Genomic DNA, 19,790 nt, shown 5'->3' with positions numbered 1-19,790 from the left:
CCGTATAGGCAACTTAGCCTTGTTTGAATTGGACTAAAAAACCCCTAATAAAACCTAAACCCTATCACCTACTAAACTCTAAACCCTAAACACTAATTCCATAACATAATACCTTAAATCCTAGACCCCCTAAACCTTAAAACCAAACCCAAAAATAATCCCTAACACGAATCAAGAATTTAGACCCTAAACCGTAACCCTAAATCTCACAATTATGCACAAATAATCTCCAATTAGGCACTAAAAATAAAATTAAATCAAATAAAATACTAATTTAATGGAAAAAATTAAGGTTTAGTCATAGCTTCTGAAATTTGGGGAAAACCGAAGCCAAAGGGTAAAATTGATGCCTAATTGAAGTAGAAATTAAACAATCGATGCCCAAATGTCAAAATCGAAAAAAATCAAAATCAAAATGGAAAAATCAAACGAAATTAGAAGGTATTTTGAGGGAAAGGAGAATAACCAGAGAGAGAAAGGAGTGGGAAGCTGAAAGGGAGAAGAGAGTGAGTGCGGAAGAGAGGAAGAAAAAAAGGGAAATAAGGACGCGCAAGAGGGGGGATGAAGGACCGCTTAATCCCCTGCATCCATATGAAATGTCATATGCACTCCCTCCAGATGAAGGACCGCTTAATCCCCTGCATCCAGATGAAATGTCATATGCGCTCCCCCCCCCCCCCCCCCCCCCGGCCCCACCAAAAGCGTGGCATGGGCAGAAGCTGAACCTTTTTGCATCTACGCCTCCCCCCAACGCCTTTTTAAGGGCAGCTCATGGCCATGCAAAACTGAAGGGAATTCAATTCTGGAAATGGGCACATGTTATTGTATATATACTTTGGATCAACACTCATTTCAATTACAAGCCCGCAGCTTCATATTACAAGCCCTTTTAACAGAAATAAAAAATTTAATTAAAAAAAAAAACTAGACTAAACCCATTTTTTGTTGTCATTTCCATCTGAAATTACAGGACAATTATAATACAAAGAGACGAGGCAGCATAAACTAGCAAAAAAAACAAGACCATATTTGCCTACCTGCCCCGCCCTATCTTCCTAACTATCCCTTGGAGCCCCCACCATATCGCTTTTCAGCAGTGGCATAGTGCATCTTAATGGCGACCACTGGATCTGAAACCCCAGTACAACTTCCGCCCACAAGGATTCCTCCCCCAACCACACCTTGTTGAAAACCTAACAAACCTGTACCATCATAGCTGTTCCGCTGCTTCTGAAGCTCAGACAAAATTCTTTCTTGTTTATGCAACTCAGATAAGATCCTCTCTTGCTGCTTTGCATCCACTACTACAAATGGTTTCACATTTCCACCCTCATAACTACTTCTGTACAACTGATATCCATCACCAACACCATTACTACTAGTGACAACCTCTTCGCTCGTTGGGACAACTCTCCTCAAATGATGATAATCTGTTACGGCTCCTGAATATTTGGATGACAAAACAGCACTGTCTGGCAAAGAAGGCAGCCCAGTCTGTATTCGTGTCCCATCCCAAAAACCGTAACTTTTCATAGGATATTCATCAACACCAAGATAACTACCACCAGGTTCAGTTGTCTTCGACAATGTACAAGCTCCATCCATCCTGTGTTCAGATAACTTTAAGCAGGCAGACTTGCTTGATTTAGGAGATGGGGCCTTCTCTCCATTCCCTCGCGATGAACTTGCCTGCTTCAAAGGTGTTAAATGGCTTAAAATTTGACCAAAAAGCTTAACATTACCACTTCTGTTGCGAGCTTGCTCATCACTCATGTCCAAAGTATGAGAATAAGGTCTCACAGGAACATCCAACTGATGATCGTGATTCTTAGGCAAAAATGAGAGCTCAGGTACAGGAAAGGTCGGCACTGAATATTCCGAACCATTGGTCTTCTCCCGATGCAGGTCCTGCCAAGCAAAAAACTGCTGAACTTCAGCACTTGGCTTTTTCTGATGGTTTTGAAGAACAACAGGTTTCTCCAAATCTGACTCACATTTTACTGCTTTGTTATTCAATAATTGCAATGGATAGCCTTTGAGAATCTGACCTGGCTGATCAACTAGATTCAGGCATGGATTTTGCAGCAAATATTGATGATAAACCTCTGAGCTAGATTTGTTTCCATGTTCCTCAAAATTAGGGGTTGACTGAGTGGCTCGGCAGACGTGGTTCGTATAGTGAACAACAGAAGATCCTGGTATATCTGAAATTGATGGCTCAGAGGGACAGTTTTCCTTCTGCTTCCATGAGTTCATATGAGGCTTTAGTGCAGTGCCAGGCACTTGAATTGAGGTCCCATGCTGATGGTTGTGAATAACATTGATGCCAGATTGAATACTTCCTTTTACTCCCTCTGTGAGGGAACAGTTTCTGCTCTCATTTGAGTTGACCAGAAGGCTACTCTTACAGCAATCTTCATCTTGCTCAATTTTTGCTTTAGATTTGTGATCTGACAATATTAACTTCTGCAATTCTGGTTCACACTTGAAGTCCTTTCCACAACTCTTTGCAACAGTTTCCTGTTTGACATCAGCTGTTCCTTGCAGTCCAGTTACATTTCTTTCACTCTGAGCTTCAAACGACAGCTTACTATCCAAAACAGTATCAGTCCTCTCAGTTTCCTTATGCAAGGCATTTGAGATTGTACCCTGACTTTCCCCACATAATGGCTTGTTCACAGCATTACAACCCAACTCCAGCTTTACTTCATCATAATTAGATGAGACTGGTTTATCAATCATACAGTCGAGTTCCTCATGATTTGATCCACCCATCTCATCCTTTTCACTTGACCCATCCAGATCAGTCTGCAAAAGACAACCCACCAAATAGCCTTCAATGCTTCTATTAGGTAAATCCACCTCCATCTTTGAACAGGATTGTGTACTACAGATTGCAGAATTCATCTCCACCGCACAAGCGTCTTCTTCACTATCACTTCTACCGCCATTGGCATCACTTATTGGGGTACCTTCAGTACCTGGACGCATTACATCCAGACCAAGACATTTTCTAGCCTTGCCGAAAAAGATTTTACATTGGTCCCTTGACCTTGACCCCACACATTGTGAGATGCTCATGAAGTCCTTACCATATGATCTCAGAGCCATAATGAAGGCAGACTTCTCTTCATCTGTCCAGTCAACAGAATCCAATTCTCCAGAGCTATCATCTGAGCATGTGTCTTCTTCATCAATATTCTGTGAACCTTCAGGTGTGAAAGGCCTGTCCATTAATGTAAAGTTGTTCCTGTGGCTTTGGAAACCCTCCCCCGGATCAACAGAAATAGTAATACAAGAACTCATAGCTTCTGATGATAGGCCACCACAGATACCCGTCAACACATCAGCAGCCACAGCTTCACTGTCATTCCGTGGAAGATTATTATCAACATTACTCGTCCTTTCCAGAAGGCCACCTTCCCTGCAAGAATCATAATAATTTCTTCCTCCCAAAACAGAATTTCCAGTATGTGCTGCAATGACTGAAGCAGCACCTAGCATATCAAGGGATGCTGAATTTGCTTCCCGATTCCACTTCTTCCCAGAGGTAACCAGATAGGCATTGGTTGGAAAACATCTTCCTTGCTTTCGAAGCTCAAGCCGTTTCTTAATTTTGTCAAAACTTTCAGATTTGTGATTCTTGTAGTAAAACTCAATGCAGTCAGCTGTTGTCTTGTAGCTAAGAAAAGAGGCAATCTTAGCAAAGTCTTTACCAAAAGTAGCAAGCATCTCCATGAAGACTTCCTTTTCTTCAGGGGTCCATGGGTTGATCAAAGCCCTTTCCTTCTCAACACCACATGAATCTTCAACTAATCCATTACAGGTAACAAACCTTGTCTGTCTCCTCTCCTTATCATCCAGTAGAAGAGCTGGCATTTTCAGATTGTTCCTGCAAGACTTGATCGGGGAATCTGACAGCAGCTTGCTTGTGAAGTCTACTATCTCCGTTGTAGGAACAAGAGTTAAATTGCCTCCTGTAGAAGATGCAAACAGAAAGAAGTTGAAACCTAACCACTACCAACAAATAAATCATATTAAAGAAACAGAGATCTCAAAAAAGGAAATGGTAGTGAAGAATCTATATACAACAGCATCAATAAAACATATACTCATGGAAGTATCAAATACAACCAATCCCACACCGCTGTACAACATACCAACAGACAAATACTGGAATCAATCATTTAGTAAACTACAGTGGATTACTCAAAATCCATAAAATATAACCAACGGTTGACATAAATTAAAAGAATAACAACAAATATTTGCCTAAAAACATAAAATAAAAAACACTATTAACTGACTGAACAGTCAAACTAAAAAACCCACTACTTCAATCAATTACAACAATTCCAGCCAGGTTGTGCACTCTACCTTCAATTTCTTTTATGGTGAAGAGAACAAACTGATTCAAATAGTGAGACAAGTAAAAAGAGAAAAAGGTTCAATTACAAAGCTCGGATACAACAAAATACACATCCCAGCCAGATTGTTGCAATGAATGACAGCTGAGGAACTCCCGACCAAAAATATACAGCTTTGAAACCAATATATCATAACATAAAACAAGCTACCCATATAAAGAAGCATACCATGATGCATCAATGGACAAAGCAATTTCTCAATTTAATGATAAAACTGACAAATTGAGTAAAGCACAATGGCCACACTGGAGGATATCTCAATGCAAGATCTGTGTTCAAATTTTGGAGTGTCTGTATAACAAGTATTCAATCAAACAGATTTTAAGATATCAAAATGACAATCCAAAACAATTCATGTAAAACAAATCTACATTTAAAAAATAAAATAAAATGTCGACACTAAAAGAAACTCACCGGGTGAAGTAAAGCGGGAGCGAATGGAAGATCTATGCTTCTGATATCCAACCTGTATGGAGCGACAACCTAACTCAAATCGTTTTTGTGATTTGGCTCGGCTCTTCCTGAGAGAAAGCAACCGCATATCTTCCCTCCAAAGATGATGGAATGCTCTGAATTTAAGACTGAGAACTCGCTCCTTGAACCTTTGGAAAGATTTACGCATGGCAAGCCTTTCCTTGATTTGCAAGTCATTCTGTGGGTGTGATGCATGAGCATGTGCTTTCCAGATATCACAGTATGGTGGATCCACAGGCAGAAGTTTATCAAATGCATCTAATGCTTTTCTAGCAGATACCTTATTAGCATTAAGTATAACTGTAGCAATAGCACTAGCGTCTACTCCACTACACAGACTTGCTACAGATGAAGCAGTAGGACTGCAACTGCCTTCGTTTAAGCACACAATGCCTGAAACTGACATTTTTCCCGTTTCCTCTTCTGCAGAGCATTCATCCTTCTCCAACTCAGAAGTAGAGACAACACCCTCCACAGCTTGAAGGCCACCAACTCCGGTAACGTTTACTGGTGAAACCGAATTATCATCTTTTATTTTTGAAGTCAGATCCACTGGGCCTTCACATACCGGACCCAGTGCCAATAATCTTGAGACAGATTCATTTGTGTTAGTGGCCTCAGCAGCAGTTAAGCACATGGTACTGGCTGCTGATACAGAATCCAGAGACCTCAGTTCATTTTCAAAAGCATCAATTTCTCCTTCAGTCTTTTCTACTGCCTTCAATAAATTACTCTTTACTAACAAAAGTTTATTCAAGGCCGTAGACCTTACAAAATTAGAATCCCCAGAGCTAGCATCATCACTTTGAAAAAGGTCAACAAGCATGGGACCTACACTATTTAATGAATCAAGATCCAAATGTTCTGGTGGACTAACAGAGAAGGCTTCAAAAGCCTGTCCAGGAGATCCGCTAGAATGGCAGACCTCACTGCATGTGATTGAAAACTTCGCATACGTTTTGTCCTCCATACCTGTTAAAATTATAATGATCAGGAAGCATCAAAATTGCAAATTAAGTTTTTGGGCAATAGTGATACTTCAGAATCTCGAACTATCAAGAAAAGAACACAAAAGCAACCAAAAATAAACATGAATTGATACTTCGCTTGTTGGCCTTCACAATTGACAAAAGGAAAAAAATAAGCAAATCAATTCATAATATATTAGCTTCTATATATGCAACTTACTTCCCAGGGTATAAAAACACAACATGCCAAATAGATATGTAACGAATATATACAAAGGTAAGGTTCCAATGATGTGCAGATATCTTCCAAGCCTTCCTATTTTAAACATCGAACCATAAAACTAAAAATAATATCCAAATATGTTAAACTTAGGATTTTATGATATATAATCAAATTAGAAGAAGAAGAGTTGTGGAGAGAAGGTTTAGGAAAAAGAGAAGAAGAAAAATGATGAATTTGGAGAAAGAGAAAGAGGCTAGAGAATTAGGGTTGTGGAATCAATCCAAACCCTCCCCCTTAAACTCTATTTATAAATGATAAAAATATATATATATGTATTACAAATATACCCTTCACCCTAGCAAGGGTGAAGAAAAGACAAGAAATATAAACTAATTGCATCAATAACACCCTAATTACATTATATCTTCTAACACTCCCCCTCAAGCTGCAAAGCAATGGCAGTGATCCCAATTTAAAACAAATAACATAGATATAGTAATAAGTTCCTCCATCATGGTATCCTAAGGATAAGTACGACACTGGGCAAAAACTCTCAAAGGGTAGAAATGGGTAATAAGTCGAAACCAACCTCAAATGATTTCGAACAAATATAATGATAATAATCACTAAAGTGGGTATGTATATCATTTACAAAACAGTGATAAAAAACTCTAAGGGTACCAATAAAAAGTCAAAATGACTTAAAAACACCCATATATATAAAAGGAACCAACCAAAGCAACGCTCCAAAAGGGCTGGTCAAAGGTGTAAGTGAGAGTCACATAAAGGATGGTAAGAGAAAGACTACCAAATAATAAAAGTGTAATGAAGAATCAATAGAAAGATAAGTTGAAGAAGATGGGGTCACCATGTGCTTATTTTTCCTAAATAATGCAAATTTCCATCATATGAACCAATGTAACCAATGCCGACAACAGTCAACAAATAATGAACCTAAGGCAAGCAACAGAAGAGTTCTTCTTCAATAACAAAGTCTCAATCAAAAAGAAACAATACCAGGCGTAAATATAGGCCCCAAATAACACATACCAATAATACAATTATATAGCAACGGATAACTAGTAAATAATGAATGTCTTTAAGAGTAACAATGACTCATGAGATAATTTACAACAAGTTGATCCTTGAATAAGGAAGATATGCGCCAAATAATAACCTGGAACTGAGTAATAAGCTAACAATAAGTTGAACCGAATGTTGTTAATCTTTTCAAAAAGAATAACTGAATTGGGTGTTGCTGGTTCCAAGAGCAGTTGCAAGATCTTCTCAAAAACAGAGAAGAATGAATAAAATAGTAATGAATGTTGTTTCCACACTTACTGCATCAGTGATTAATTCAAATACTAAACCGAAAACTAGCCATATTAAACCAACTAATTAGTAGCCAATGACATAAGTGTTTTGTTTCTGAATATAATCCACGCTTAGAGATGTAATTACAGAATGAAATCAATTCTAAAAAGGACGATAAAAAACTGAAAACAAAGCTTGAGGTTAGACCAGTTATAGCTTGAAAGGATTTCACTGAGTGATAGGCTAAGCAAAGTTACTCACTTCATAAGGGGATAAGTACACCGAGTGCTGCTCCAACATGATGTTAATATACTGCAAGGATTTCTTATAACCAGAGAAGGAACACACGTTTTGAATCTGATCCTAGATCAGAATCTCCCTATATAAATACTTATGTAATTTGTAGCATTAAATCAAGTACCTACTTTTTTTGAGAAGTTGCCATAATTTAGAATATGAACATTTCTTCTCTTTGACAAATAAATCAAGGAAACGTTCTGAAAAAATATGAACTTCTAAATATTCTTTCCAGATATTGTTAGTTAACAAACAGAAACTTTCCAAGGGCAAATCATGAGATTCTTTCCTGATATTGTTGATCAATAACTAGCAATTCAAAAAGCGCCAAACAACTTAGCTTAAATTTGGATCTTCGCATGAAATAGGATACAAGCATGACCTTTTATTCTTCCAATTCGAATACCTCCTTAAATATAAATCAGATTGACATGAAATTTTTCCTTATGAAACTAGACTTAAATACCATTCATCCAAGTATAACTTATCATACGCACCATTAAAAAAAAAAAAACATAACTTATCTTCATAAAATATACTTCTATTGACATAAATAATTTAATAGATTTTGGACTCTGGAATCTGGCCGAACTGAGTACTCTTTCTTCTTTGGTCAACATGACCATTGACTCTTCAAAGATTTATATCTCCATCTAAAATACTCACATTGAAAATTGGTTGAATAGATAAGAAAATAGACTTACTGATCTTTCTTTTGATATATAATTCTCCATATAAAGTCTCGTTCTAGATGGCATAAAATGGCTTGAAAGTTAAAGCTTTCTACTATTGCACGAAACTTTTATGCTACTTGATCTTTACTGCTTCATATGTTGATTTCTCTTTCTATAAAAATCTTATTTCAACGATTCTTTTTTAGTTGAAAACTAGACTCAAATACTTTTTCAACGGTGTATAATTTGCTAGATGAAAAATAAGGCAAGAAAGTGAAACATACAATGAATAATAGGAATTGGGAAAGAAAGCTCAAAGAAAAACAAGAAATTCTTTATAATTTCTCTTTTTTTCTTTTTATTTTTCTTCTTCTTTTTCTTCCTCCCTTTCTACTCCATCTTCTTCTCTTTTTCCATCTCGGATCTTTGCCCGCTCTGATACCATGTTAAAACTTAGAATTCGATGATGTATAATCAAAATAGATGAAGATTAAGGGGTTAGAAGAAGAAGAGATGTGGAAAGAAGGTTTAGGAGGAGAAGAAAAAGAGTGACAAATTTGGAGATGGAGAAAGAGGCCGGAGAATTAGGGTTGTGAATTCAATCCAAAATCTCTCCCTTAAGCTCTATTTATAAGTGATAAAAGTACCAATATTATAATTATACCTTTCATCCTAGTAAGAGTGAAGAATATACAAGAAATATAAACTAATTATATCAATGACGCCCTAATTATATCATATCTTCCAACATCATGAAAAAATAAAGAATATTTCAGCAACTACAATGTAAAAACACAATTGAAAGGAACAACAGATCAAGAAGGTCAATAAAACAGTCCACATATACCAGGAATTTAGTAATGTCAATCACTACTGTAAGCTGAAGGCAAAGTTTTCAGACCCCACAACAGATACTAACAACTTGTGTGTCATCTTCATCGCAACAGTTTTTGATACAGTTGCCTCAAGTACCAAGCAAGAAACTCAACTAGAAGTTTTTTCCAAAAAAAAGATGACTAAAAGAAACTGAAGAACTTATACAGCTTTCGTATATCAAGCTTAAGCTCTTCAAGCAAACACCCAAAATTAATTAGTTCAAATTTTTAATAGTAAATAATTAACGGGAAAATAGAGATCCAGTTTAGTAAATTATAAGATTCATCTAGCAATATTACGTCCACCATAAAGGCACTGTTAGTGCACAGGAAATGTCAGGAGAGCATAAAAACATGTCAGCGTACATAAAAAATTCGGGCGGAATCTACAATACCGAAAGAGTAAATCACACTGGTTAGATATAAAATGAGAACCTTTCGCCCACACAGGTAGAATTTCAATTTGCTCTAAAATGTTTGAGTGCAATGAAGTGACACAACGTCATCCATTTGCCCTTAGGGGTAGAATATCACTTGCAATATTAAATGTTTAAGTAAGGCATATTGTTTTTTGATAACAATGAGAAGAAGGCTTCCATTTAAAAGGGGTCCCAATGAGACAGCATATTGTCATTCTCCACCAACCTTACATTTGAGACAAAAAAGTGAAGAACCTCTTTCCTTTAAACTGCACTTTCCTTTTCACATCATAACATAACCCCCTCAGACAAAAAAAAAAAAAAAAAGATGCATTTTAAGCAGAAAAAAAAAGAGAGAAAACTGAGTGTAGATGCACAACAACCCTTGTTCCTGCAAATTCCATTGTAAACAAAACAGCAGGATGGCAGCTACATATACTGTAAAAGTGGGTTAAGTAATCAAGGGAAATCATTTCACAAGGAAAGTTATATCCAAGATGACCTTTTCATGCTTGTGGAGTAGGAATAACTTGTGATGAATGTCGCTAACCTTTAGTCAAATCGGCAAAAATTTAAATTACTAACTCAACAAGTGGCTTTAAAAAAACTTAATACATGTATAATGTGATTCAGACCTCTAAATGTAGCAAAAAAAACTCCAATAAGTCAAATTGGACAAAATTTAAATCACTAACTCAACAAATGGCTTTAAAAAAACTTAATACATGTATAATGTGATTCAAACCTCTAAATGTAGTAAAAAGACTCCAATATTTTCCCATATAGAAGTACTGCATACAACTACTAAAATGACCAGAGAGAATTTCTTCAACAAATTCTTGGAACTGGGGCAGGGAGGCATCTTTACTTAAAAGCCTAGAAATAAGATTCTGACCTCTAAGAGTAAAGGTCCAATTTGTTTGCATGTACCACTGAAGCATACAACCACCCACAATGAACCACAAAGAATTTCCATGAATTGTTGGGACTGGCCTGGCCATGTAAACAGGCCACATACATTAAAATAAGACATCCAGGCAAACATACTTAGAATAGTACCACTTTAGTAAGACTACAAATTTTTATTAAGCAAGTTCTACGAACACCCCAGCAGCTGACGAACAAGGGATTGTATAGGTTATATTATAGATAGAGATATCATCTAAAGCTATCACCTACTCACAGTACTACGCCTTTCTCAAGGCAAGAAATTGACAAACACAGTAGGCAGAACAGTACACCACACAATATTGATCCAGGAGAAGGCACAATACATTAACGACAAGACAACCATTTCTTCCAAAAGTTCACATCTAAGACAAAAAACATATAACAGTCTTAAAAAGCCAAGTGCTACAACCACAATTATAAATCAAGAGAGCATCAAGACCCACATTTTTTAAAATGAACAGAACATTTGATACATAAAAAAATAAAAATCCCAGATTGAAGGAAAGGTTAAAAACACTTTTCTCATTGAAGATGTCTCTACCAAATACATATATGACACTGCAATAATCAACTAGTATCAACATAAATTTTACTATTACCTCCAACTTATGTAGAACTGCATTTCTTCATTTTTCTTCAAAAAAAGTGACACACAAAAGATGAATTAAGAGTTCTTGCACCTGAATTTCCTTAGCAAGTAGGTGTAAAGTGTAAAGTTTATCTAAATTATCACAAACATATACACAATTAAAAAACAAAAAAAAAAACATTCCATGCAATGCTCACATGGAGGGAGAAAAGTTCAATGACCAGATTTCGTTAAATAAAAATACATATATTTGTTTATCTATTTGAATAGTGGACATATTATTACAACAAAAATATTTTACAAAACGTGTGCAGCATGCAGCAAAAAGAGCTAAAGCCAAGGGAAAACAAAAAAGAGCCAGGGCCGTACTCGAGCAGAAATTGCCAGCAAGAAACATTGCTCATCACAAGGTGTCACTCCAAGTAATTCAATGAAGTCTGGATTTATTCAAAGAAGTTTGAAAGGCTCGAAGGAGGAAAGTTAGTGTGCTACACCAGACATGAGCACTTTTAATCAACCCTCTGGCCAGAAATTTTTCATTGAAAACAATTTTTAAGTACAGAAAAGATTTTTCTTCAAAAACCTTTAAAAATCATCATCTCATTGGGTAGAATCTAAATTCACTTCCATGGAATAAGCCACCAAGAGAGCCAAAAAGAGAAAAAAATCAGCACACTACCACAACAACATCCAGCTGAACCCAACTTGGGTTCAACGTCTTTTTTCACTCTTATTTGAACTTATACTGAGGCTGATAGCTCACTAGTTAATACCTCACATACACCTCCAAAAACGTAAATACAGATTACTTATTCTCGTATTAATACTTTCACAAGAAAACTCTTTAAGTTTCAGAAACAACTTGAAAAGAAAAAATTAGACAATTAAGTTGACAAGAAAATACGAGTGGTGGTGAGAATCTTCATTCAACCAGTAAAAGGAAGAAAAGTGATCACATGTTCTGTGTCATACATACACAAACATATACATATGAAGCTAATGTTATCCAAAACATTCACCACCTCAATGAAATCTATTTCAAAAAGTTAATCATAGATTAATTACTAATTCTTTCAAATAAAAATAAAAAAAATTGGTTACGTACTTTGAAACAGCATACTACAAGAAAAACCAATCATCACCCACTAATCTTGATAACAAGATCTGTGCTCAAATTTATAATACATAATAAATTACACCCTAAGGTAAGGAACCTCATTTTGAGCACAAGAAATGTTTTACCCTATCATTATGTCCAAGAAAAACTGCAAAGCACAATAACACTTGCATCAAAATGCCATCTCCAATTCAAAAGAAGGTAAAATTTAAGAACAAAATCAAGAGATGTGCAAGAGTACAACTGTGAAACTTAAAATGCCTCTTTTTTGAAGAAGGAAAAGAAAAGAGAAAAAAAGAATTGTGTGTTTGAAATTGTGTTACTGGACTATCTACAGAATTTATTGCAAGATAACTTTCAACATAGAGAACTAATTCACTTCTGACATAAGGAATTCCATGACATAAAACTCCAACTTGTTCTCTCAAATTATTGTTCTGAAAAGAGACAAAAGGGGAAGAGATTTAGGAAAAGAAAGAAAGAATCGATTCTAACCTACTACTACAGTCCCATGGTCAGGACAGGAGATGGCAATAATAAGTAGAAGACCGTCACTTGTCACAAGTGATGCCATCTTTGCAGTCTGAACTATTGCCACCAAAAGGAGATGGCAAAAGTAATAATTGGAATTTCGTAACCTTTCCCAGGAATAAGACCAAAGGAAAAAAAAAAGTATCCAGCACCACTTGATACAAAACTTTCCGGGGTCATTGTCTTTGGTTCACCATAGGAACTGAAGACGATAGAAAATCTGAACTCAGAAGCCTAAAATGAAATACTGCAACTCAGAAGATTGCTAATGAGGACACTGATAAAAGTTCTGTGCTCTCCATAAACTGGAATCACGTGTCAAAAACCAATCACTAAGCAGTAGAGTCCTTAACATAGGGCAAAGCATTCCCACAGAACCGTGTTCGTTCTCTGGCTCTTCATCCCAATTAGTTGCTTAATGTGGCCCAGTATTTAGTTACTTTATTATTTTTGTCGTTACTCTATTGCATGTTGGCTCCATTGAAGCCCCCAATATTTTCTTTCTCATTATTAAATTTTTTGTCAATAACAGAAGAAAAAGTGATGCCAAAATGATACAGAGGCGAGTTCTAATGAAGCATATTCAAAACTATGTTGGCCTCATTGAAGCTCCCAATACTTTCTTCTCATTATTACATTCTTTGGCAATATCAGAAGAAAAAATGACGCCAAAATAATAATGGAGAGGCAAGTGTTAATGAAGAGTATTCAAAACCATGTTGGCTTCATTGAAGCCCCCAATACTTTCTTTAAACTAGAGATTAATTAAAAGAAGACCAATATTACAGAGGCTGGTGCAAATGAAGCGTATTCAAAACCTTAAACAAAATATATGAGCAGCGAATTCCAGAAACACAAAAAATCACCTACTAGTAGCATCCTTCCAAGTTCCCACCGCAGACAGTTAACCAAAGAATTTTTTTTCCTTGAATGAGCGTTAACACGAAGGAATAATTCTACCCGATCAATAAAGATTAATTTTTTATGCCTCATAAGAAGTACTAAATGTCCAATCAGCAAGTTTATCAAATTTAAAAGACAAACAATAGAATGAAACTAAATCAAACAAAACTTCAATACATAGTTGGGTTAGAAATAATAGTGATTACATAAAGAACTGACCTGGTGATGAACTCCAAGCGACAGAAGATGGAGTCGCCGGAGAAGTACATTCAGATAAGCTCAAAACTTTCGGGCTTCTAATGGCCTGAGCCGGCAGATATTGACTTGGTTTTTCTGTGTCCGTGCACAGGAGAGAACCATTTTTGCAAGCAACCTCCTCGGGCCCTACAACTTTCTGCTTCTCGTATTTAGCGAGACCTTGTCCCCAGCCAAGTCGCTGTTTCTTGCGAGAACATGTCTCCTCATACGATGGTCCAGTAACCCCAGCCGCAAACAGATCTCCCGCTGAAGGGGACAGAACTGGAGAAGATTTTCCTGGAGGTAGCTCGACTTTTGTGTCATCGGAAGCAGTAAAGCTTCCAGACCCACGGGACGTCAAACTACCGGAACGTGACCACTTCATGGGCTTCCATGAGAGAGAACCAAGGGAGTTGTCTTTGTCTTGAACATGACCTGAGATCAAGCCGTCAGATGCGTTAGGCATCTTATCAGGCAGATCTTTCAAGAGTGGCTGATCCCAGGATGAGGTGGTTTCGATGTCAGAATGAGGAGGATGAGATGATGAGTATGATGTTAGCACATGATGATCATCATCCACTGACCTCTGAACACGGCCGTCGAGCTGCAGACCGGACTCCCATGTATGATGGGCTTGATAATGATGATTGTAATAGTTGTGACCCTTCCAATCTTGGGTGCCGCCAAAGGATCCCTTGTTTTCTTTGCCGTAGCCGCTCCTGCCATACCTAGAAACCGACGGTCTACAGCTCTCATCCTCGACCATTCTGTCGCCGGCTCGAACCCACTGACCTCCATATCCAGACTCCTCCAGTGAGAAGTGGTAATTTCCCTGCTTAGCAGGGCCTTCAGCAGAAAATATTTTCAACAAAAAGATAAACAATCACAAAGAAAATCGAAACAACACAAAACGGTACGCAGGGTTCAGATCTACAATCCCCAACCTATAGCACAGTATTAGAAAACAGCGACAAGAGATAAAATAAAGCAATATGGAACTCACCCGGAGGTCGGCGAGTCTCTTCCCTCGGGAAATCCCGAGGGCCGTGGTAGGAGTCTCGCCATTGCGCAACGGAAGCTACCCCATCCGGCCGATCGTGGCGCTTCTCCCTGAAAAACTCCTTTCGGTCCCACGGTGGCAAGGGTTCCGGCGGCATGAAAACCGAGTTCCAGACTAGTGCATCGGCGGCCACCACCGGAAAGATTTACAGCGCCGGTTAACAAAACTCAAATCTAGAGGTTCCAAATCCTCAAAACCGCATTTCCACACACCGCCTCTTTCCGAGACACACAGAAAGAGATCCAAACACAATCCAGGGAAAATATATAACCAACACAATTCCGACGAGAAATTCTTCCAAGCTCCCCGTGCCCTAGAAAACGTAAGAAAAATAGAAGAAACCTCAGCCAAGCGTTGCTTTCAATTTCCAATCTTCGTCTCTGATTCTCCTTCCCCGGCTCCCACTCTCTAAGCGTTTTTGAGATAAGAGACGACACAGGCTGGATTTCAAGAAGGCGGGCATCCGCGGCGTCATTAACCAGAATTCAATCGCTTCTCAGGTCCGACTTGTGTCTTCTTCTCCTTTTTTTTTTCTTTTTTTCCTTTTTCTCTTTTTTTCCGCTCTCCTTTTTCTTTCTCTCCCTCGTCCCGTCTCCCCCACTTTAAACCCTCAGATGATCCCTTCCTAAACGACCCTAGACTGTATCAAGAAATACAAAATTACCCGTTTTTTCACACATGTGCATCGTCACGTGTGTTTACCACGTTTGATATAGCAAAACATATCTTCAGACTTCTGGTCCCAATGTGATTATATTATAATTAATTTGTTTTAACCTCTGTTTTAGCTAATTATTTTCTTTCTTGTACACTACGCTTCATGTACTCGAAACGCCGGGCCAGAAAAAAGCCGACCCGACTTTGGACTTGCGTAGTGATGGAACAGGTTGGTTCGGGATCCGGTTTACCAAAATCCAAACCTAAACCTGATCCGACCTGAACCCAAAAAAAGTCTGATTTATCAAACCCGAATCTAACCCAATCGCCCTCAGAACCCTATCCCCATAAGCCCAAATTAAACCTGACCCATCCCTGCGTAAAACGTGACCCATATTAACCTTGTTTTATATGTTAATTAGATTCGGGTCAAATTCGAGTCAGGTTTTGGGTCGGATTTAGAAAAACCTATCCCTAACTTAAAACCCAGTGGGTTTTTTTTGCCCCCTATTCCCAACTGGATGAAATTACAAACTCAGAACCGTCAGTCAGGTCTAGCCGGGTTGGGTTTTATGACATTAGACTTGCCCACTTGTCACTAAATCTTAGCCGTTGTTTTCAACTATTGATTAACCAACATAATCACAAAGGAAAAACAATCTCAACCGTTGATGCTTTTCATTATCTTCATTAATCCCCTATTAATCTGTTCTTTGTTGCCGTCGGTGGCCTATATCTTACTCATAAATCGGCGTCATTGGGAAAAATCTTTCTTTTAATGGAACAAAAACGTGAGTTAAACAAATTTTAACTGCCCGCAGTGAAAACGAAAGTACAGTAAAAACACGATACGTAAAATACTCCGGTTGGGCCCCGTAAGGTCTTTTCTGGAAATTCACACGATACTTTCCTTCACGAGAGTTTTAGAGAATAAATGGGGGTGTTATGGTAACTTCATGCTTTCTTGCTCTTTATTGCTTCTCCGGGTCAAACGAGATACGGACAGGACACGCCATCCACGTCAGCGACGGTTCGCACTGGAGCGACGTCATCCTTCGCTCGCGCGGACAGCGACGTGGCGATGGTGGGAGAGTAACCGCCAACACCCCGAAGCAGGGAAATTTTTAGGGCTGACGTGTCACTGACACTCGTGAACAGCTGCCTTTCCTTGTCGGGAGGAATCTCAGCAAACGAGGGAAAAGTTAAAGCGGATTTGATCTCCACTCACTTACTGGGTCTACTTAGTTTTCAATCTCAACCGTTGGTGCAACTTCGTTTCAGAGCCTTCGATTGCAGCCGGGTCGTTCCAAATGTCGTCACATAGGACAATCGTGGCCGCACGCTCAAACGGCTTAAGCTGCTAAGTTCGAAGCTGGGTACGGTAGCCGGCACATAATCACTTTCGCGCCAGCTGACAATCTGACCTCATGTCGTACGGCTTTAAAGTTTGAGATTCTCCCTCAACTGTAGGGACACCTCATCAGGCTGCCGAAGTAGCTAATTTTTAAAAGAAGAGTATTCAACAGTCGATAGTGGTTCCACATGCAATTTACAACAATCTTGACTAATTCTAAAACCACTCCTTAAACACTATGAATAGAGGGAAGATGAAAGAAAATAGAAAGCTAAAATGGTGCACTCAAATGTGGATTGAATCAAAGAAAATAAAAATTCTAGTAGAGAATAAAAAAATAATAATAATGAAATGCTGTGAGAGCAGTGGTTACTTTACCTCACAAGAAGTAGTTGGAATGTGAAACCTTTAGAGGGAGGGAAGGGATAACAAGGAAGTGCTACATGATGTTATCACTAGAGCCTAAGTAGTAACGCAACAAACATCCTATATTATATTTGGATCTTAATTTGGGCTAGGGGCTATAGAGAGATCCAAAACCACCAACTCCAAAAAACTAGAACCCAAAGTACAACATTCAAAAAAAAAAAAAAAATCGAGCTAAAGAAAAAGTCGAACATCAGACTTTGCATAAGCTAATGCATGCCCACACATACAGACATAAGAGCATTCACATGTCAGAGTGGTTCCGTCCACTCTTATAGGCGGTAGCTTTCCGCACCTAACAAATTGATCTTTTGGGTGTATTGGCTAGCCGTTGTCATGGTATCAGAGTTGGGCACACCACGTCCCGTGTTTGAATCCCGTGAGAAGCGGTCAAGGATGGGCAGGGTGGGTGTCAAAGTGGTTTCATCCACTCCTGTAGGCGGTAGCTTTCTGCACCTAACAGATCGGTCTTTTGGGTGTATTGGCTAGCCGCTATTATGGTATCATGGCTGGGCACGCCACGTCCCGCATTCGAATCCCGTGAGAGGCAGTCAAGAATGGGAGGGGTGGGTGTCAGAGTGGTTTCGTCCACTCTTGTAGGCGGTAGCTTTCTACGCCTAACAGATTGATCTTTTGGGTGTATTGGCTAGCCGCTATCATGGTATCAAAACTGGGCACGCCACGTCCCACGTTCGAATCCCGTGAGAGGCGGTCAAGAATGGGCGGGGTGGGTGTCAGAGTGCTTCCGTCCACTATTGTAGGCGGTAGCTTTCCGCACCTAACAGATCAGTCTGTTGGGTTGTATTGGCTAGCCGTTGTCATCACCACCAGCATGGATGTTGTTCTACATCTATAGAACGTAACAACCAAAAATTAAGCTTAACATGTTTCAATGACTTGAGCCCCAAATTTGTGATATAAGAGTATAAAAATTTATTGTCTACGCATAAATATATCTATTTCTATTGTTGTTAGCAATCTTTCAGTTCAAACAATTTTTTATTGGGGGTAAGTAATCATTACCAAAAAATAAAAAAAAACCAATACTAATCACAAAAAGATGTAGTTTTTCTCTTTTTTTTCAAAAATAATACTCATTGAAATCGCAAGAAAAGAAAAACTAACTGAAAAAATAGGAGTCTAAAATAAAAAGGGAATGAAAGATAACACACTAAACTTCAAGACCACTAGAAGAATACAACATCAAACCCAAATATTTCCCAATCAACGCACCAACCTTGGACTACATCATCTATCATAAAAGATAACAGAAAAAAGGACGCTAAAGAAAAGGAAGAAGTTTAGAAGAAGAGCTTACTTTCTTATATCACTAAACTTGAAGGACAGAAAAGGAAAAATTCCAATACTAATGGATCTTTTCGAATTCAAATGTTATTGGCCATCAAGAATGATAAAGAAAAAAGTTTTGAAGCAAATAGAAGAACATGAGAAAATGAAGCAGAAAGAGAGCCAAACAAGAAACTTTTACCCGATGTGTCGAAGATCAAACGAGGAGATAAATTTGAGAGAGTGATTTTTCCCTATGTTTGTTGAATAAAAAAAATTGTTCCATGATTTTCTCTAAGATTCTTGAAATCTCTCAACCCATTTGGATCTATTTCCCATTGCTCTATCTATTTTTCTCAATCCCTATTTCCCCTCCAACTAAAATCCAATCCATTTTTGAATCCCAAATTGTTTTTCTCCCATATTTTTATATTGTTCTATCTACTTTTTTTCTCAATCTTTATTTTCTCTCTAGCTAAAATCCAATCCATTTCTAAATCACAAATTGCTTTTATCCTGTTTTTTCTCCATCTCGAACAACTTCTACATTTTGCGCATAACGATTATGCATATATTCAAGTGTCATTCATAGCTTGGGGAGAGAAATAAGGAGAGATGAATTGTTTTTTTCGTAATACTAAATACTAACATATCAAGATAAAGTTTTAAAAATTGAACTTCTTAAGTTACAAAATTTCTCAACAAAAACCAAGAAGGGGATTTTGAAGAGATGTGTTAGCCTATGGGGAAAAAAACATATATGAAAAACAAAATCTTGAAATAGAAAATCTTGCTACTAGAAATTTTTGTTTGCATCTGCAAGTGAAATTGGAGTTGAAAGTAACGAGAATAGACACGTTGAAACCAAAATTTGAATAAAACAAAATACATATATTTTTGTTAAAAAAAGAAAAAAGAAAAACTAAAAAGAACGACTATCTAGATTTTCACTGTAGAGCAAGTCATCAAAAGTTTAATCATGGCCCATCTATTTGTTTGTGAGCAAA

At 37.8% G+C, this 19,790-nt stretch overlaps 1 protein-coding gene across 3 annotated transcripts; it reads right to left on the bottom strand.

The window, feature by feature from the left end:
• Positions 1-808: 808 nt before the first annotated feature.
• LOC137965510 (uncharacterized) lies at positions 809-15,638 on the bottom strand. Of its 3 annotated transcripts, none has more exons than XM_068811771.1 (5): positions 15,003-15,088; positions 14,584-14,845; positions 13,982-14,434; positions 4,842-5,873; positions 809-3,977 (listed from the first exon to the last, which is right to left on the bottom strand). In XM_068811771.1, the coding sequence occupies exons 2-5, from the start codon at positions 14,795-14,797 to the stop codon at positions 1,060-1,062; spliced, it is 4,617 nt and encodes a 1,538-aa protein (XP_068667872.1). In that variant the 5' UTR covers positions 14,798-14,845; positions 15,003-15,088; the 3' UTR covers positions 809-1,059. The 3 variants fall into 3 exon arrangements, with proteins under 3 accessions (XP_068667872.1, XP_068667871.1, XP_068667873.1); XM_068811772.1 differs by having other exon boundaries at positions 1,756-1,908; positions 2,049-3,977; positions 13,982-14,845; positions 15,003-15,638; XM_068811770.1 differs by having other exon boundaries at positions 13,982-14,845; positions 15,003-15,638.
• Positions 15,639-19,790: the final 4,152 nt, after the last annotated feature.

This window comes from Aristolochia californica, unplaced genomic scaffold (genome assembly GCF_029961685.1).
Source record: "Aristolochia californica isolate CCGP_79_NKW_82.1479 unplaced genomic scaffold, dmAriCali1.0.hap1 SCAF_5, whole genome shotgun sequence".
NCBI classification, from domain to species: Eukaryota; Viridiplantae; Streptophyta; class Magnoliopsida; order Piperales; family Aristolochiaceae; genus Aristolochia; species Aristolochia californica.
Note: the sequence above shows the minus strand (reverse complement) of the source record. Positions and strands in the feature narration are given on the sequence as shown.

Coding starts and splice junctions, on each gene's coding strand:
- LOC137965510 (XM_068811770.1), bottom strand. CDS start 15,156: ATGCCGCCGGAACCCTTGCCACCGTGGGACCGAAAGGAGTTTTTCAGG. Junction 14,846..15,002: donor AGAGACTCGCCGACCTCCGG/GTGAGTTCCATA, acceptor TTTCTGCTGAAG/GCCCTGCTAAGCAGGGAAAT. Junction 5,874..13,981: donor CGCTTGGAGTTCATCACCAG/GTCAGTTCTTTA, acceptor TAATTTTAACAG/GTATGGAGGACAAAACGTAT.